At 43.9% G+C, this 18,964-nt stretch overlaps 1 protein-coding gene and 1 long non-coding RNA gene across 4 annotated transcripts in view; one reads left to right on the top strand and one right to left on the bottom strand.

Moving 5' to 3' along the window:
• Positions 1-18,964, bottom strand: part of LOC128326527 (uncharacterized) — a 139,490-nt gene that overhangs the window by 63,379 nt on the left and 57,147 nt on the right. The window lies entirely within an intron of this gene.
• Positions 1-18,964, top strand: part of LOC128326526 (ADP-ribosyl cyclase/cyclic ADP-ribose hydrolase 1-like) — a 49,333-nt gene that overhangs the window by 18,702 nt on the left and 11,667 nt on the right. Inside the window, exons 2-4 of the mRNA XM_053253496.1 lie at positions 5,338-5,467; positions 12,597-12,732; positions 16,486-16,568. Coding sequence (XP_053109471.1) covers positions 5,338-5,467; positions 12,597-12,732; positions 16,486-16,568 — 349 coding nt within the window. The remainder of the gene's footprint in view (positions 1-5,337; positions 5,468-12,596; positions 12,733-16,485; positions 16,569-18,964) is intronic.

Here is an 18,964-nt window from a genome sequence, read left to right as displayed (position 1 = left end):
GCCTCATCCCCCGTTGCCTCTGCCAAGGCTCCGTTGGACCTGGTAAGCCATAGGTCTGGCAGGGCCGTCCTCGAGGCTACCCTCCAAACAATGGATAACTCAGATCTTTGTATGCTTATTCAGTTGAAAGCATTTTTGATTGACTCAATAGGCATACCCAGACATCCACAAATTTGCTTGCCAGCTCGCCAGTGGTGAGTGCCTCCAGCCCTCTGGCAAGCAGCCCAGCATCACACAATTCTCCTTCCCAGAGGTCTCATTTCCAATGCCGTTTTTTGAGATGGTAAGCAACAGCAGGAATCCCCTTTGAGCAGGAGGAGAGGGCTCCCACTGTTTGACTGGTCCCAGGGGGAAGATGTAAATATTCATTTTGAATATTGCACTAGAAGTATGAAAAGGGGAACTGCAAATAACATGTACTTTCTCTCCACACACCCATTTGTTTTGTAATGTACACAGCTGGCCTAAGGCTCCAATTTGGAGCAGGCATACCTTACAGAAATGATGCCTGTAAGTTATTGAAATGGTTGAGAATGGATTTGCCAAAGTTATACAAGAGCTGCTGTTTTGCAGATGCCAATACAATCTTTGTAACTGTAAACTTGTAATCAAGTTTGCAAACCTGCTTTTGGTTGGTGTGATATCCTGAAAAATATTGCTAGAAATGGGTGCAGAGCATCTCTCTTGTATGTGTATTTCTGTGTTATGGAGAGCGTCAGGTAGACCAAAAAGAAACCCAGCATCACACTAAGAAATGAACTTGAGTTTCTACTGCAGATAATTGACCATCATGGTCCTGGCTGATCATGGGCCTTAGGAGAAATAAACTTTAAAAAAAGAACAACAACAACAACAAAACAACAACCATTGTCATCCAGCTAAAGGTAAAGTGTGCCATCAAGTCGATTTAGACTCCTGGTGCCCACAGAGCCCTGTGGTTTTCTTTGGTAGAATACAGGAGGGGTTTACCATTGCCTCATCCCACGCAGTATGAAATGATGCCTTTCAGCATGTAGGTGAACTGGGAAACATACCAGGGGGATTCGAACCAGCAACCTTCTGCTTATTAGTCAAGCATTTCCCTGCGGTGCCATTTGGCAGCTAGAAGTTAATAATTATTCTCCTTTCATTATTTCCCTTCTTCCACATGGTGGCAGTATTTCACCGTAAATTAAGTTTTCATCTGCAGAAAGTTTTCAATTTCATCTTGTCCTGAAAACAGATTTGGGAGCATTTACACTTGAAAAAGCTTTTACAGTACACAGAGTGGCCCCGGATTTGCCTTTTCTTTTTAGAATTACTGCACTATACACTAATGAAGCTATACACCATTTTTTTTACTGATGGGCTTTATTCAGCTTGGTGGGTCACAAGTTGTTTGAGGCTGATTTAGTTAGCAGGAAAGCTATTCAGGGTTCCTGCAGCTTCCCCTTGCATGCCTTTTTAGATGCCAGATCTAAAAAAAATAAACCAACCAAAAAAACCACACACACACACACCCCGAAAACCCCCCCACTAAAGCCAATACCCTCAAAAGCTTGCAATTTCCAAAGGCGCCAAGACAACATACTCATATCTTTATTCCAGCTGTGCTAAGTGCTTTTAGACAGAAATAACTGTTGCTACTCCAGGGAGCCATCGTATGGCAGTTCTTGTGACACAAAGGGAAGTGCATAAAGGATGGAATTACTGGTCTTATGCAATCAGTTTCTTAGTTTAGATTTCTTTGCGTCAAGATGGTGACATTTTAAATGCATGTACATGATGGGAATGAAGCTGTAGAAAAGTGTGGGAGTACTTTATTCTAGGCTTTGTGAAAGAATTCCACTTTTTGGAAGTATGTAAACTTTAATATAGCAAAGGAATGAAGAAAATGTATACATTCTACAACTGCGGTCTCTTTAATTAGCTTTGCTCTATATCCAGGATATATCCTGCGGCTCAAAAGTGTCTTTGTTTGTAGGTCTCCCTGGACCCATGGGTACTTTGCCTGCCCCCCCAAAGCCTTTCAAATGACCCCTCCTCTAACATGTCTTACTATTTCATACTGCTTCTGCTACTCCTCCCTCTGAAGTTGAAGACATACTATTGTTTTAGGATTTGGGTCTTGTCATTGTAAGTGGCCTCTCATTATGGCTTTTGCTCTATGGTAATGCTTGGGAGTTCTCCACGCAGCAGGCTTTACTGTAGGTTTTTTGCAAGGCTTTACTGCGAACTGAATGTTATCCAAAAAACTCGATCCAAACAGTGGATTTTTTTACCTTGGATATAAATCAGGCTACACTCTAACATGCAGTGAAAAACCCAAATTGTGTGTGAAGTGCTCCCCGATAGCTCTCAGGGACTTCAGGATAAATCTGCCCGATATGTGAAAACACAGCCTCCATTCTGGAGGAGATGCGATCTAAAGGGCTTTAAAAGCCCTGTGTGAAAAACCTCCAGATTGGTGTACCTGGATCTGAAAAAGGAATGTTAATATTTCTTTAAATTTGAGGAAGAACAGTTCCCGTCCCCTGATATAAAAGGGAGGAAGCCATTAAAGGTCTTGTAAGATGCAGGTAGAATCCACCCATTGGAAGACATTGGTGAGAACCAGTGTGGTGTAGTGGTTACAGTGTTGGACTAGGACCAGGGAGACCTGAGTTCAAATCTCTGTTCAGCCATGAAACTCGCTCTCTCACTCTGGGCCAGTCATGTATCTTTCAGTCTAACCCACCTCACAGGGTTGTTGTGAGGATAAACAACTATGTACACCCAGAGGCGCTCTAACCCCTGGACCTTGGGGCTCCAGTCCATGTCCTCCAAGGTCCGGGTGGGCCTCCAAATGGCTGGGGGGCCTCCTACAGCCACCCTGTGTCTGCCCACCACGCTGTGGCTGACCTATGTGCCTTGGGGGGGGGAGGTCTGCCACGCGGCCAAGGGAGCCAAGTAGTCGACCTCCTCTCCCCACCCCGGTGGTGGCAGCAATGGGGGGAGTGACTGCTGGGCACGTCCTCTCTGCCCAGCAATTGCTGTGAACTGCAAGACATGCCTGCACAGTTCAGAAAAAGATCATCGCAAGCCTGTTGCACCCAGGGGTGTAGCAAGGTTGGAGTGGGCCCAGAGATAAGATTTTAAAATGCCCCCCCGTCACTGAAGCAGGACATCATCCTAAATTAATTTTTAAAAGGTTTTGTAAATTGTGGACGATGCAAGTCATTTCATGGTACTAGAGAAAGACATGCTGTTCTGGTAGCTCCAGGTCTTAACACCCACATCAATTTTGGAGGATGAATACAAATGAAGGAAGCCCGGGTGGGTGCACGGCTGGGGGGGGTCAGTCATGTGACTTGCCTCTGGGGGCCCCCCAAGGCAGTGGGCCCCCAGACAACTGTCTCCCCTTGCCCTATTATAGTTACGCCCCTGCCTGAACCCAGGAGCTCCCTGTAAGCTCTCCCCTCCCACTGCCATTAGGCACTTTTTTCCAGCTCAGCTCACAGCTTCTGGAGCCCAGCTTGGGGGTGGGGGGAGTGACACTGAGAGAGATTTTGCAAGGAGATAAGCCATTGGACGGAGGGCTTAGCAACCCCTACAGCTTTTGATTTTAAAATCAGCACCCCGAATGTATATTTTATTAGGGCAAATCGAATATTGTTTTTGCCTCTTACTTTCCCTTGCTGCTGTTGTTTCTTTGCTGTGAGTTGTGTTGTGTGTCTTTTGTTAGCTATGTTCAGTATCCTTCTTAGAGCTGAAGGAGCAGGATATAAATCAACTAATGCCTGGTTTGGTTATTATGGCAACTTTTATTCAAAGGATCTATTTCTTCTCTAGCGTATAGGAATGTTTTTCTAATGTAAGATTTGAACCTGGCATATTCAAGGGTCAGGAAGATGCTGTCCACTAATGTTAGAGTATACTCTGTTCCTGTTCTTGTTATGAAAGGCATAGTGGAACTAGAAAACAATGTGGGCTGGGCGGGGTGGACACAAAAGGCAGAGCACATTTGTGGGAAGAGTTTTTTCCCCCTACATGTTAAACTCTGGTTAAGCATGCCATATACCAATGGTGGTGTGTCATTAGCAATCTATATATTTAATTCTCTTGGGACATGCATGCCCAGGATTTGGCGGCGGAACTCTCGCAACACGCTGCGAGAGTTCCAAAGTGAGGACTGAGGAGGAGAGGGGGAAGAAAGTGCTGGCGGTGGCTGGCCAGAGGGTGGGGGGAGAGAAAGGTGGCGGCGGGCCACAGGCAGGGGGAGAGAAAGGCGGAGGTGGGCGGCGGGCCACGGGTGGGGGGAGAGAAAGAAGGCAGCAGGCAGGGGGCGGTGGGTGGGGGAAGAGAAAGGCGGTGGCGGCAGGTGGGTGGGTGAGAGAAAAAACGGCAGTGGCGGGGTCCATCTTGGCCGCCCACCGCGGCTCTGTGTGGGGGGAGGAACAGGAGGGGAGGAGGGCTGGAGAGTGCGGGGACGGAGGGAAGGGGAAGAGAGGAGAGACTGGGGCAGGAGGAAGAGGGAGGGGGAAACAGCCGGCCCCAAAGCGCCGCACAGATGCTCTGTGCGGGGTTGGCTAGTAATGGTTTATTTTACGTTAATACTCCCACCCTAAACGTATTTTCTCTGAAGCAAGATCTGTTGATTTTTGATGGAATTAAACATTCTCTTTCTCCACCTCTGTTCTGCCACTGACAGCTGGAAGTGACCCTGTTGAGAAATTGCTGTGCTTTTTATATAGGTTGACTAATGGTGATGATAAAGAAACACTCTGAATATGTGGAAAGTGCCTTTCCTTCAAGTAGCCCACGGGGGCCTAGCAAGAGGGGGTGAAGGGGTGAGCTGCAACTCTGGAAGATCTTGCCACTTTTCACTCCCTCTGGCACCACTTACAGATACTAATAAGACATGGCTAGTCTCAATAGCCAGCAGGCCTAGTTCTCCGCCCTTCCAAAATATGTATTGAAACATTCCTCATGTCTTGCCATCATTACCATGGGCATTTCTCCACCTGCACCAGTGGCACCCCATGATGAGTCGTGGGGGCCGTGCAATTGCCAACATAACATTCGGACATGGCTAAGAATACCATTCGTTTTTTTTGGGGGGGGGGAGTAAGACTTTAACATGTGACTGCTGTTCTCTTGTATTGTATAATTGTGACCATATCTGTGAACAAATAATTCTCTTCAACATTATTCCAACATCTCCTAGGATGTTCAGGAGAGCAAAGAAGAGGTTATCAAACGTATACTATGGCTAAATATAGAAAGTGTGTTTATAGCTGTATGATCATTTAGATTGAAGACTGACTGGGCTGAATAGCAGCCATTCTCTAATCCCTTATCTTTGTGACTTTTCTGCAGAGACAAAGATTGCCTCAATATTTGGGAAGAGTTGCAACATGCGTTTATATACAAGCACCCATGCAACATGCAGGAGGAAGATTATCAGCCTCTAAAGAATTTGGCAAGTCACTCTGTCCCATGTAGCAAGGTAACACTATGTTTATGTGCCAGTTAATTCCTTGGGCAAGGATTGCTACTACGATATTTGCCTTGGTTTCTCTATGAAGGTGCATTGGTAGCTACAGAACACTGTGGAGTGTGGCTAGGTATACAGTAGGTGTCCAGCACCTATTGGATAGTGATGGTTCCACTGCTGCTGAGTGGCATAACTCCTTGCCCCCTATTTTGTTAGACATCAATATTATTAATTCTCCAAGATGGGCCATTTGTGGGGACGTGGCAGAAAAGAGGCGATTGGCTGACGGGGGAGAGAGTTCCGGAGCAGCAGGGAGTTTTGCGGGGCGGCTGGGAAGTAGTCTGACAGTTGGCTCGGGGGCGCCATGTAGCAACAGAGAGCTCGGAGGCTGGGGGCAGCTTTGGGAGCTGGACAGTTGGCTCTGGGGGCTGTGGGTGGCAGACAGTTGGCTGAACTGCTCACTGAAGCGGCAGGGAGCAGGGAGCTCGGAGGCTGTCAGGCGAGCGGGCAACAGTCCCTGGCGGCAGCAGCAGGAGGAAGCAAGGACTGTGAGACAGAGATAGAGAGAGTGGCTGGGGGGGCAGCAGAGAGCGGGCGAGAGAGTGGCCGGGGGGATGCCACAGGCTCAGTGGACAACCGCACAGATGCTCTGTGCAGGGTCAGCTAGTTCTTATTTAATGTGTTATTGATTGATTGTTCTTCTCATGTACCAATGACATGTCAGTTATGAACCCTGCTGCCTATTAAGATCTTCAAGGGAGGTTCGTCTGAGGGTGCCGCTAGCTCATCTGGTGCCTTCTCTGTAGTTGCCCCAGAGCTGTGCAACACACTTCCTGCTGAGATTAGAGCTGCTCCCTCCCTGAAGGCTTTTAGGAAACAATTTAGGAAACACATCTCTTCAGCCAAGCTTTTTAGTTAGTTGGTGTGTTTTTTATGGATATTTTAATCTTCTTTTATATATTTTAACTGTTAAATTCTTGGGTTGTTTTGTTCCTGGTTTGTTTTATGCTGTAAACTGCCTAGAGACTTCGGTAGTGGGTGGTATAGATTTATTAAATAAATAAATGAACTCATAAGCCCTTGAAAATACCAGGACATTTACCACCGTTTCCTTCTTCCCTGCAGCAATACCCTGCCTCTTCTGTATATATCCCACCTCATTGGTTTGTTTTGGTAGTCATATGCATGACTTTTTCAATCTAGAAGTAAATATCTTTAATTTAAAAATGAATAACAAACAGAGGCTACTCTTCTGCTCCCCCTTGTGGATTATATTCATGTTCACAACGTGAATTTTTAATATGTAGGATTTTGAGTATTCTATGACATTTGTTTCTACAGTGCTTTGGGTATTATGGTAAGGAAGTGGTGTGTTTATATAAATAATAGTTATTGCTGTAGACCAGAGCTAGTATATTAAGAAGAGTAGAACAGAAGTGCTTTGTCACCTGGAAAGGCCATAATATTGTTCATACAAATATGATTTGTTATCCTGAGCCTCACATAGGTGAATAGCTTATACAGTCATATGTGCCTGTGGAATATAGGCATGGGAATGGGACACTTTTCTAGGGCGTACTAAGGTTGGAGTGGTCCCGAAGACGAAATAGGTCCCTCGCTGCCTTCCTCTCCTTCTCCTGGCCCCTTGTCTCTGCTGCAGGAGAACATTAAGGACACATGTAATATAGTGTAGCAGATTAACAGAGGACAGGAGACTACAGTTACAAGGTGTAAACAACAGCAGAACCAAATAATACAACAGTATCAACTTTGTGAAATACGAGGGGGCAATTCATGCTTGCTACCTTAAGACCAGCTCTACTCCCCTTCTGTGGGTCCAAAGGAAGCTTCTGTCCCAAACTTAACAATTTTTGTCAGGGCTGTAGCATGGCAGGATTTTAAAAAACCACCAAAACAACCCAACAATATTTTTCATTTGTTCATTTAAAATGAACAGTAATATGAACAATGCATCACATTAAATATATACAAACAAACTTCAGTGTTATCAGTATCAGAAAGGGAATATAAAATATCCACATCCTTCTCCAGCACAGACGCCTCTTCCCTTCCTGCCTTCCCTTCCCTCCACTGCCTCGGACAGTCCTGTCTGTGGAGAAAGGCAGTGCCAGCTCAAGGGTTGTGGTGCCCTTGGCAAATTTTGCTCTGGTGCCCTCCCCCCCATTTTATATAGTTAAAACCTTTTCCCCACCCAGTTTTTATATAGATAACAACCATAATTTTATGTGTTGTTGTTTACTTCATTCTGTACATTTTAATAAAATATTAAAATGTATTTTAGAAACTTCCAGACATCCAGTTCTGTATAGCAGGAGTCACTTGCAAGTTGCAGAATCTTTCCTCTCAGTGTACCCGAACTCCCTCATAAGAACATGCCCTGCAGGATCAGGCCTCTCTAGTCCAGCATCTTGTCTCCCACAGTGGCCCACCAGATGCCCATGGGAAGCCCACAGATAAGAGCTGAGGGCGTGCCCTCTCTCCCAGACGCTTTCCAGATTAGCCGCTCAAAAGCGGCAAAACGCTCCATTTGGGCAAATCGCATCCAAACGTAAAACCTGCAGGGGGAGCAGTCCTGCAAAAACTAACAACCCCCCAAAACAACATCTTTTTTACACCGGATAAATGACGTCATAGTACTAAGTCGCAGCGATTAAATGTGAAACAAGGCATCCGACATATGAATGGCACCCTGTTGTCAGCGTAGGAACTGCGGTGTCACGACACAGGAAGTCAGGCTTGGACTGGCCCACAGGGCAACAGGGCATATTCCCGGTGCGCCCCAGCCGTGCGGCACCCCTACGCCCCAACTCCCACCCTTAATTACCTATTCTGCTCAAAACCTGGCGCCCTCCCCACATACATTCCACCGCCCTCTCAGTGCCCCCAGACCGGCCCTGCAGGAAGTGTGGAAACACACTTCAGAGATGTGACTGCGCTGCAGGGTCTAATCTGGAAAGCGCCCTGTTGTTGCTCCCCTGCAACTAATATTTAGAGGCATCTTGCCTCCTGAGGCAGGCCTATAGCCACCAGATTAGTAGCCATTGATAACTAGCCATCTATTCTGTATAGCTATAGTAGCCAACTATTCTTCATAAGTAGCCATACTATTCTAGTAGCCATCTATTCTGTATGATAGAGTCAACAGGGCCACCCGAGGACCTACTATGGATTGCAAAGAAAGAATAGCTTTTGGAAGCGCCAATAACAACCAGAGTTGTTCTACTAGCTGATACATTCTTTATGCCAAAGAAGATGCCACAATTTGCCTGTTTTGTGAAGTGCTTAGGACAAAACACTGCACAAGACTCAAAGCTGCCTAAAAGCTGACTACGAAGTTCTTCCATTGAGAACAATTACACTTAATAATAGTGAAATGTCTGAGGTGCTGATTTTGTGTGTTGGGATGCAGTGTCTACCAGTTCTGAATTTTATAAACTCTTCAGTGTCCTGGTAGGTATGGGGAAGTAGGAATTTTGGAGTATGGGAGACCAAGCCGCACACTCGCACTTACAGGTACCACTACAGTGAACATTTATATACCATTTTTCAATCAACATTCTCAAATTTGTTTAAACAGAAAAACAAATAGTGGATAAATAGATGATTCTCTGTCTCCAAAGGGCTCACACTCTAAAAAGAAACATGTGGTAGACACCAGCAACAGCCACTGGACAAACGCTGTGCTGGGGCTAGATAGGGCCAGATGCTCTCCCCGTGCTAAATATATAGACAATCACAACTTTAAAAGATGCTTCTTGCTCAGTTAGCAGGGTCTCTTCGAATTTACATATACAGGATTTTGTATGCAGATGCCTCATAAAAATTTAGAAGAAAAAAGATGGAGGAAACCTGCAGTTAAAAAAACAAGCTAACATATTTGCCTGAATCCAAGACTAGATTTTTTCCAAGTTCTATATACATGAACAGGGGCGGAGCCACCATTGGGCCAATGAGTTCAAAGAACCCAGGCCGCAAAAGTCCCGTGTCTCAGGCTCTAGAGTGAACTCCCCCCACCCACTCCCAGGCCACTGAGAGCCCGGGAGAACTCTGTGCCAGTTATTTCAGGTAGGGCCACTGCCCAATAGAACGTTTTTCTCTTCCTCTCCCTCTCTGGAGGGAGAGAAAAGGGGAAATGTCCTACCAGGCAGCCGATGCTGCCTGAAATGACAAGTTGAGAGCTTGTTCGGACTCTTGGCAGCCCAGGCCATGCCCCCTCTATGTGTGACATCACACGCAAAGGGGGCATGGCCAGGGCTGCCAAGAGGAAGCCCGAACAAGCTCTCGGCTCATCATTTCAGGCATCGCTGGCTGCCTGATAGGACATTTTCCCCGTTCTCGCCTTCCAGAGAGGGAGAGGGAGAGGAAAACGTTCTATTGGGCAGTGGCCCTACCTGAAATAACTGGCAGCAGAGTTCGCCCGGGCTCTCGGCAGCCCAGGCATGGGAGGGGGAAGTTTGTTTGTTTATTATTAAAACTTTTATACTACCCTTCCAAAAGGCTCAGGGTGGTTTATGGAGCCTGAGCCATGCTCTGGAGCCTGAGCCACGCCCCTGTGTGCACGATGTCACACGCACGGGAATATTTTGAGGGGGCCGCCGAACAGGGCTGGATCCAGGCTGCCGCTCGGCTGGCTCCGCACATGTACATAAAGTGGGAAGTGGAGGGCGCACTCTCCTCTCACAGGGCTGTGGTGAGAGGAGGGAAAATAGTCTTTCCATTGGGAAAGAGAAACTATCTTTCAAACACAAGCAAACTGGCTGGCTTTCAAATCACACACACAGACTGGGCACATACACGATTTCAGCCTGGGAGGGAAGAAACACATACACACAACTACACACACAAATAAAACATAAGAATTAGGTGTGTTTATTTGTTACTTTCCTTCCTGTTGCTGGCAGCCGAATAGTTAATGGTACTGATGATAGCTTTTGAGTTTTGATTGAAGCCAACAGCTGTTTTTGACTGTTTTTATGATATTGTGCCAACAGATATAGGGATAAATACCTTACTGAATAAGAAGGTGGAGGACAACTATTCTATTCTATTAACCAACTATTCTAGAATAGACAACTATATGATTCTATAAGATACAATGCAGCAATTACGTAAGAACTGATGTGGCGAGAGAGAGTGTCCTAGAAGACCCAGGTTCAGATCTCCATTCAGCCATTAAATTTACTGGCTGAAGTTTGGGCCAGTCACTTTAGCCCTGTTCAGATGTGATGTTGTACCTGTGTTCAGATGTCTTTACACTTGTACATGTTTTTGCTTACAAAGGAAACTAATGTCGTAACCTGTGTCTCCTCCCACCTCCCCCAACTTTTCTGCTGTGCCTTTACAAGAGGCAGCAGAAGCAGTACTTCACACAATACTCTAAGGACATTGTGTGCCCATCCCCTGAAAATGCCAAATGCTTCCCCACCTTCACCAGCCCCAGTTCTGCCACCTCAGAATATGGCCTGTTTGGATCAGCACTCATCATGATGGAGGGCTGGTTTCTATAAGTTACTTAAAAGCCTGGGTGAATAAATGTGTCTTAACAGCCCTTTTAAAAACTGTCAGAGATGGAGAGGCTCTTATTTCAACAGGGAGTGCATTATGCATGATTGGACAGTAGTGATGTGAACAAAACAATTTTTTCCATTCGTTTTCGATGTGAATTTGTCTGAAAATTCAATTTGAATTCAAATTGATTTGACCCTGTTTTAGTGCCCTTTTTAAACCAATCAGGGGGCCTGAATGGTTTAAAAAGGGTGCAAAACATCTCTTGAATCAAATTTCAAAAATTCAATTCAAATGGAATTGCCCTTTCAAGGGGTGATTTGATTCGAATTCAAATCACCCAGGTTCAAGTTGAATCTATTTGAATTTGTATCTATTTGCACATCCCTATTGGACCGCATATAAATGTATTAGTAGTAATAATAATAATAATATGGGGGAGGAGCAGAGTCAGGGCAGAATGCCATTTGGACAGTTGTCTGAGTTCCAAAGGGGGCTTCTGGGGGAGAATGTGGTTTGCCAGTGAGCTTCATCAGAATTTCTCACCCTCTGCCACCCTGAAGAAATCCGCTCCCGCTCCATTTTTAAGATGTTCTGTATAGAATTTTGCCCCCACCTCTAGGAAAAGTTGCTAAGCACTTCTACACTTTCAGCAGTTACTTCATCATTAAGTTCAAAGATTTAAATTTCAGAGAAGCATGAGTGTACTTGGTGGATTTCCCATCTCCTTCTCCCAGTGGAATCCCCCTGCACTCTCTTGGAAAGCCACTTTGGAGGATTGGGGGAGCCTATAAAAAACGGTGCAGGATTTGGTATGAGAGGAGCTGCAGCTGGACGGAAGAAATTGGCCTCCCTGCATAACTAGAAGTGCTTATGGAAGACGTTTACTGGAAGACGTTTACATATCAAATTGTGCCCTAGAAACCAAAATCAACTGTTCATTCTTGCTGCCTTTTTCTCCCTAACTGTGCTGATGCCCAAATATTGGGTGCCGTAGGTCTTTCAGACCCTAAGACAGAACTTAACTTATTTTTTTACGGTCAACGACCAAATAAACACTACAGCAAAGAGCAATACAGTACAATACAAGAACATAAATAAAATTTAAAAATCAGTTTGCAGGTACCTTATTTTACATGCCACCAAACAAAAACAAGCAATCCTTGGAGGAACGTGTGTGCCCATGTGGAGCTGCTGAGGTGGAAACATTAATACATACTTTGTTTAACTGCCCTTTCTACGATATTGTCCATTCCATTCAGATCGTCCCCTATCAAAAGAAACATTTGGATTGGTCTGAGGAACATTTTATTGTTTATTTTTTAGGAGATAGGCATGAAGAAGTTACTCATAGGATTGCTTGTTTTTGTTTGGAGACCCTAAGACAAAAACTGTTGTATAACTGAAAACTAAACTTTCAGATACAAGTTGGAAACAGTTTGGGAAAAGAGAGAGATTAGTTTCACCCTAATACAATCTCTGTTCAGGCATTCGTACAATAGCATATGTGAACAATACTGTGACCTTCAGGCCACTGGTAAGATAAATATAGGAAGGTTGGAATGGCAGAAAAGATGTTTGAGCAATAAATTAAGTATTGCTCTCTTACCTACAGTCACTGTTTTGGAGCAAGACAAATGACCTTGTGCATCGTTACACAAAAGCAAATCGTGATTTCTTCACGCTGGAGGATACTTTGCTGGGCTACATAGCAGATAGGCTTACATGGTGTGGAAGTGTCACCAGTCCAGGTAAGAGGAGTTGCTGGGTCTGCAAGGGAGAGAGAAAAGGTAACATGTTTGTAATGGTGTGATGGGAAGATTGGAATTGCATTTCGTTGCCAAGAAATAGAAGGATTGGCAGCTGGTCATCAAGAGATTGAAAACTGTTTCTTTAGGATGAAAAAAATCCATAAAAATACAATCATGTATTGTTGGATTTTTAAAAAAATATGTATCTATATCCATCTTTTTTTTAAAAGGCCCAATTTAGCTTGATTAAAATTCCCTGTGGGTCACAAAAGTAGGATCCTGCATTTCTAAATCCTGGGGATTGGCAAACTTTTATTTTTTTAAAATATGTATAACCCATCTTTGTGTGAAAAAGGTTGCTTTAGTTTTTTTTTTTAACAGAACAGCATCAGTAACAACATTAATTATGGGTTTTTAAGCCATCCTCTGACAGATTAATTTTCACTCATTAAGTATTTTTAATGGTTTGGTTTCCCACATATCTTATTGGTATGAGCACACCAAAGCAAAAATCCTATACGCACTTAGATTGGAGTACATTAGGGATGTGCACAAAACCGGCTTGGCTTGTTTGGTTCGGCTTCAAACCAGGTTGGGTAGGTTCAGTTCTGGTTTTGCTCAACCCCCCCACCCCGGTTCAGTTTGAATTTGAACCCAATTCAAACCAGTTCTAAAAGGTTCTACATAGAGAATAATGGGGACTTGAACTGGCCCATAACTCTCTATGTAGAGCACCTAGGGGCACAAAACCAGGGTGGGTGGTAGGCACCCAGGGGTGCCAATCACCCATTGAACCCCAAAGCAATTGGACACTCCTACGATTTTTAATGAATTTTTGAAGATTTTTCCAAATTTTGCGTTTCTCCTATAGGGAATAATGGGGATTTGAGGCAGTCCCAATAATCCCCTTTGGGGGTGCCAGGGTACCCCAAAGTGGGTCTGGGGGCATGGTAGGTTATGCCGCAACTCCCCCCAGGCAGCCCCAAGCTGGTGGGGTTCATGGTTTGTTTTTTCCAGGATTGTTTTCAGTTACTGTCCTTTTAACAAGTCTACCTCTGTCAGAGTAGCTTCTCTGGTCTGTATATATATGTATATGGAGAGATCTTCATAGGGGTTCATTAAGAGAACTCATACAGACACCAAGAATCCAATTTGTGTTTGGAACTGATGTGTATAAGTTCTCTCAATGAATCCCTATGAAGATCTCTCCTGGGGGAAAAAAACATTAACCCTACCAGCTTGGGGCTGCCTGGGGGGGTGTTGTGGCACAACCCACCATGCCTCCAGACCCACTTTCAGGTGCCTTGGCACCCCCCAAAGGGGAGAATGGGCTGGCTTGGCTGCCTCAAATCTCCATTATTCCCTATGGGAGAAATGCAAAAATGGGAAAAATCTAAAATCATAGAAGTGTCTGATTGCTTTGAGGTTCCGTGGGTGCTTGGCACCCCTGGGTGCCCACCACCCACCCAGTTTTGTGCCCCTAGCAGGTCACCATGGCAACACACAGTGACACAACTAAGAAGACAACTAACTACAAACCAAAAAACCACCATAGAAACAGACCTCCTGCTGCTTCTGTCTGCACAACGGCAAAGCCAAGGGGACCAAACCAAACAACAGCACAGACTACACAACAATAGCCACAAACCAACAAGACCTAACAAGACGAAGCAAGGTAGTAAAACCAACCCAGCACGCAGACTGCAAAAAAAGAGGGGCAAGGCAAAAACACACCAACACACTGAAGGAGAACTTAAAGTAACATACGCCACGCACCGGTTCTTCTGCTGTTCTCTTCTTATACAATGGATGTTTTGCCTGTGGGGAAAGAAACGCCTCAGAGTGTCTGATCCACCACATCTTTGCTGGAGAACATCTAAAATGTCCTCTAGAGCCTTTGAACCGACTGAATCAGGCTCGAACCGAACCTGGCTCAATCAATTTGAACTCAGACTGGCATTGCCAATGCAATGCCCTGTTTCATCCGAGTATGAACCTTCGAACCGAACCGGTTTGAGTTCGAACCTGTTTGCACATCCCTAGGGCACATTCCCCTGAACTCCGTGAGACTAATACGCCTTGGTTTGGGCTACATGTACAAGACATTACATCTGTATAATTCCAGAAGAATAATGATAGTTGGAATTAACTATACTAAATTAAAGTAGTTAAAAAAAATAACCCACATTAGGGGGACAGTAGAAAATATTGGCTGCCATCCGGACTGATGCTGCATTATGCAAGAAAGTGGCTCTAGCTAGCCACATATACATCAGGAGCTTACATCCCAGGCTACACTTGTAGTGGAGCAACTTATGGTGATATTTCTTTCTTGTTCCATATATGTTGCAAAGCTATTCGCTATCCTCGTGGCACAAGTGCTATGCTTGTACAAGTGGACCAAGACTGCAAGAAGAGTGAGCAACTTTGAGCATCATTGGCTACATCTTTGTTTATTGCACTAGTACAGCATTAGCCTGGATGTCAGCCATTATGTCTTTAAAATGTTGAAGTAAACTTCTGCACTTCTTAGAACTCAGTTGGCTAAAATAAGTTTTCATCACTATCCTTGCTCAGCTTAGGCTTGTCACCCAAGTTATCATAGGGTGTTTGTGTTCGTATGTTCTCTCTCTCTCTCTCTCTCTCCCCCACCCCCTCTCCTGGCATATTACTATAGCAGTGAAGTGAAATGAGAAGGACATCAAGGGGTTTATTGTAACTACAGTATGCTCAAAGACATCTAATCAGATAATTGTAATTATTAGTTGCAGCATTTAAATACAAAAAATTGAAGTAATTGGGAGATATATATATTCAAAGTGGGGAATATCTAATCTTTGATATATGAAATCTATTGTGATAGATGCTGAGATTTAGGCTGATGACTTTATACTAATTCAGGATGACTGGCTGATGTTTCAGCAAAGATAACTAATGACACCAGATGTTCTCCTGATAGCTGCAAGTCTCTTTCTAGCATTTGAAATGCAATGCCCATAAGAGTTTGGGAAGGTAACATCCTCCAGCTAATGGGAGGGGAGAGAGAAACAGTTTGGAGCCAATTTGCAGTTTGAATTGGGGAGACAGAGCTGTGAGTTGGTTGGCTGAAAGTAAAGAATCATGAGGGTCTCTCTGGTGCAGGACTGACAGATCTGCTGTTTGAAGGAGTGTTTGCTTCCGCTGTGTTCTACTTGTAAAATTGGTTTTATTCACAAGCAAACACAGATATCATAAGTCTCAGGGAAAGAAATGAAGCCGGGTAACACTCCCCTTGGAACTTTCTACTATTCAAAGAAGTGGGAAGTGTTTTACAATACAGTTATTCCACTGGGGTTTCATTCTTACACGATAAAATTCATAGCAACAAGCAATGTGGACAAACTGCACAAATGATAAGAGGTTTCTCAATAATCCACCAAATATAAGGATAGCTTGCTTGCCTGACAGAAGCAATTGAATCAAGGGTACTTTAAAATCTCCCACACATACACTGCAAGAGTCTGCAGATGATCCTGAAACTTAAGCCCACTCAAGTGAGTGTTATGAACTTCAGTGGGATTTACGCATTTCAACAATAGCAGCTAAAATGTTGGCATTCTTGTCTCTCTCATCCTCAAAGCCTCTTGTTAGAATATGTTTCGGAATCTCCCCTTTTTATATGATCTTGCATTAAAGCTTGTTTCTTCTTGCCTCTTCTCTCATAGGGCACAAGATCTCCATCTCATATTTATATTCAAAATATATTTATTTTAGGAATTGACTACATCTCTTGCCCAGAGTGGAAAGACTGTGATAGCAACCCCGTTACATTATTCTGGAAAATGGCATCCAAGATGGTATGTTTCATAGAACCCTGGTCAATAATACTAAAGTATATTATACTTTAATCATATATAGTGCCATAAATTGATTTTAAGTATTTTAATTGGTTTTAAATGGTTCTGAATGGTTTTTAAATTGTTTTTATATATTTTTAAGCAGTGTATTTTAAATGGTGTTTGTTTTTATGTTTTTTTTAAAACTTGCTGTGCACCACTCAGAGCCTTTTGGATGGGGTGGTCTAGAGATGTAATAAATAAATAATAATAATAATAATACTTTTACCCTGAGTAGTGGTGTGATCAAGGTTTAAGAATCTGCCATTTCTTCACAGTTGCCTAGGTAGGGGCCTACTCAGAGAGAAGCTGAGACTAGTACAGCACTGTAAGTGGCTTCAAGCTATTAGCACAACAAGCCTTAAAAGTGTTCATTCAAACACAATTAATAGTAAAAGACCCTTCCCTTTCTAATTTAGTACCTTGTTTGTATACTATGAAGAGTGTGGGGATGTATTTCAACAATTGAAATACATAAACAGGAGTGAAAGTTTAGCCTCAGTTGCCATGGTGGCAGTTGTACTCCCCACAGCTACTTAGTGGTGTTTTCTTCCTTCGACAACTGCCGCACACAAAATGCCTGAGTGAAGGCAGGAAGCATTGCTTCCTGCCATCACTCTGCTCTGGCTTCATGATGATGTCATTTAGCCAGTGATTCTGGCTTACAGGATGGCATCTGCAACTAAATCAGAGAACAATAATCAAAGCACTGAAGCAAAAAAGCAGTCAGCAGCAACAGAGAGTGTTGTCACTACCTGCAGGATGGCATGAAGAGGTGGCGGCAGCAAAGAAAGTGAGAGTTAGTTCTATGAAATATTTTACTACCACAACAACCAGCTCCAATCTAGAGTGGGGAAAATTCTACAAACAACTTCTGGCTCAGCCCTAATAAAAAGGTGTTTTGACTGGTCATCTTGTATACACCTCGCTATATGCGGATTTGCTATCTGCAGTTTTGTGTATCTGAAGTCAGGTGATTGAAGCCTGACCTTGGCATACGTGAGAGAACTCCCCAAAACAAGGGGTTAATTTCACATCCGCGGGTTGAAGTTGGCCAGAAATGACTTTGGAGGTAATTTCCGACCGCCATTTTATGACTAGGAGCCATTTTGTGACTCCTCTGTTTTTTAAAAAAGGAACCCCCCGCCCATTATTTGTCATGGGAAATTGGCTCGATTGACAGTTTGGGGGGCATTGCTGGGCACATGGACACCCACAAAGCACAGTACGATGCTCGCTTTTTATTGTGTTTACTGTGGTGCTGTTTTTTAATTTTTGCATCTCCCAACACCCCCAGCAGGAGCCTAACACCCCACATCCCCACAGGCATAGTGATTTGTTATTCGTGGTTTCGTTACTGGCAGTTGTAGGCTAGAAACTGAACCCCTTTGAGTAATGTGATCAACCGCCCGGAGCCATTTTGGAGGGGCGGTATACAAATCAAATCAATCAATAAATCATGAGTTATGCCCGCATGTAGATTTTTATGGCTGCTTGAGGTAATTTTCTGACAGCATGGGATAAATATGAAAGCCTAATGGAAATGCCTTGTTTGTGATGTTTCTATACCACCTGATATGTTCATCCCTAGGCTGTGTACATAAGTTAAAATATAATATAAAAACAGAATCAAATGATTAACACACTTACGATATAAAATTATTTAAAAGCCTGAGAAAACAGGTGCATCTTAAGGGTCTTCTTAAAAACTGCCAGAGATGGATAAACTCTGATTTTAATAGGGAGTGCCTTCCAGAGCCTTGGGGCAGCCACAGAGAAGGCCTGGTCCTGAGTAGCCACCAAATGAGTCAGTGGTAGCCATAACCAGACCTCCCTAGATGATCTTAATAGGTGGGAGGGTTCATGACAAGGACACACTCTCTTAAATACCCTGGTCCCAAGCAGTTCAGGGATTTATAGGTAATAACCAACACTTTTTATTTCACTCGGAAACATAGCAGCAGCCAGTGCAGTTCTTTTAAGATTGGTGTTATATGTTCTCTTCAGGTTATCCCAGAGACCAGTCTGGCTGCTGCATTCTGCACCAACTGTAGTTTTCAGGCTACATGCAAAAGCAGCCTCACATAGAGTGCATTACAGTAGTAAAATCTGGAGGTTACCAGAATATGCACCCCTGTTTTAAGGTCATTTCCCTCCAGAAATGGGCGTAGCTGACATATCAGCCGAAGCTGATAAATACCACCCTCTGGTCACTGCCTCAACCTGAGGAACTAGAGTGATTGTTTATTTATTTGTTTATTACATTTATATCCCGTTCTTCCTCTGAGGAGGTCAGAGGAAGAGCTCCTTATTTTTAGTAAGTACATGCTTATTTTTATCCTCACAGCAACCCTCAG

Source organism: Hemicordylus capensis, chromosome 5 (genome assembly GCF_027244095.1).
Source record: "Hemicordylus capensis ecotype Gifberg chromosome 5, rHemCap1.1.pri, whole genome shotgun sequence".
NCBI lineage: Eukaryota > Metazoa > Chordata > Lepidosauria > Squamata > Cordylidae > Hemicordylus > Hemicordylus capensis.
Note: the sequence above shows the minus strand (reverse complement) of the source record. Positions and strands in the feature narration are given on the sequence as shown.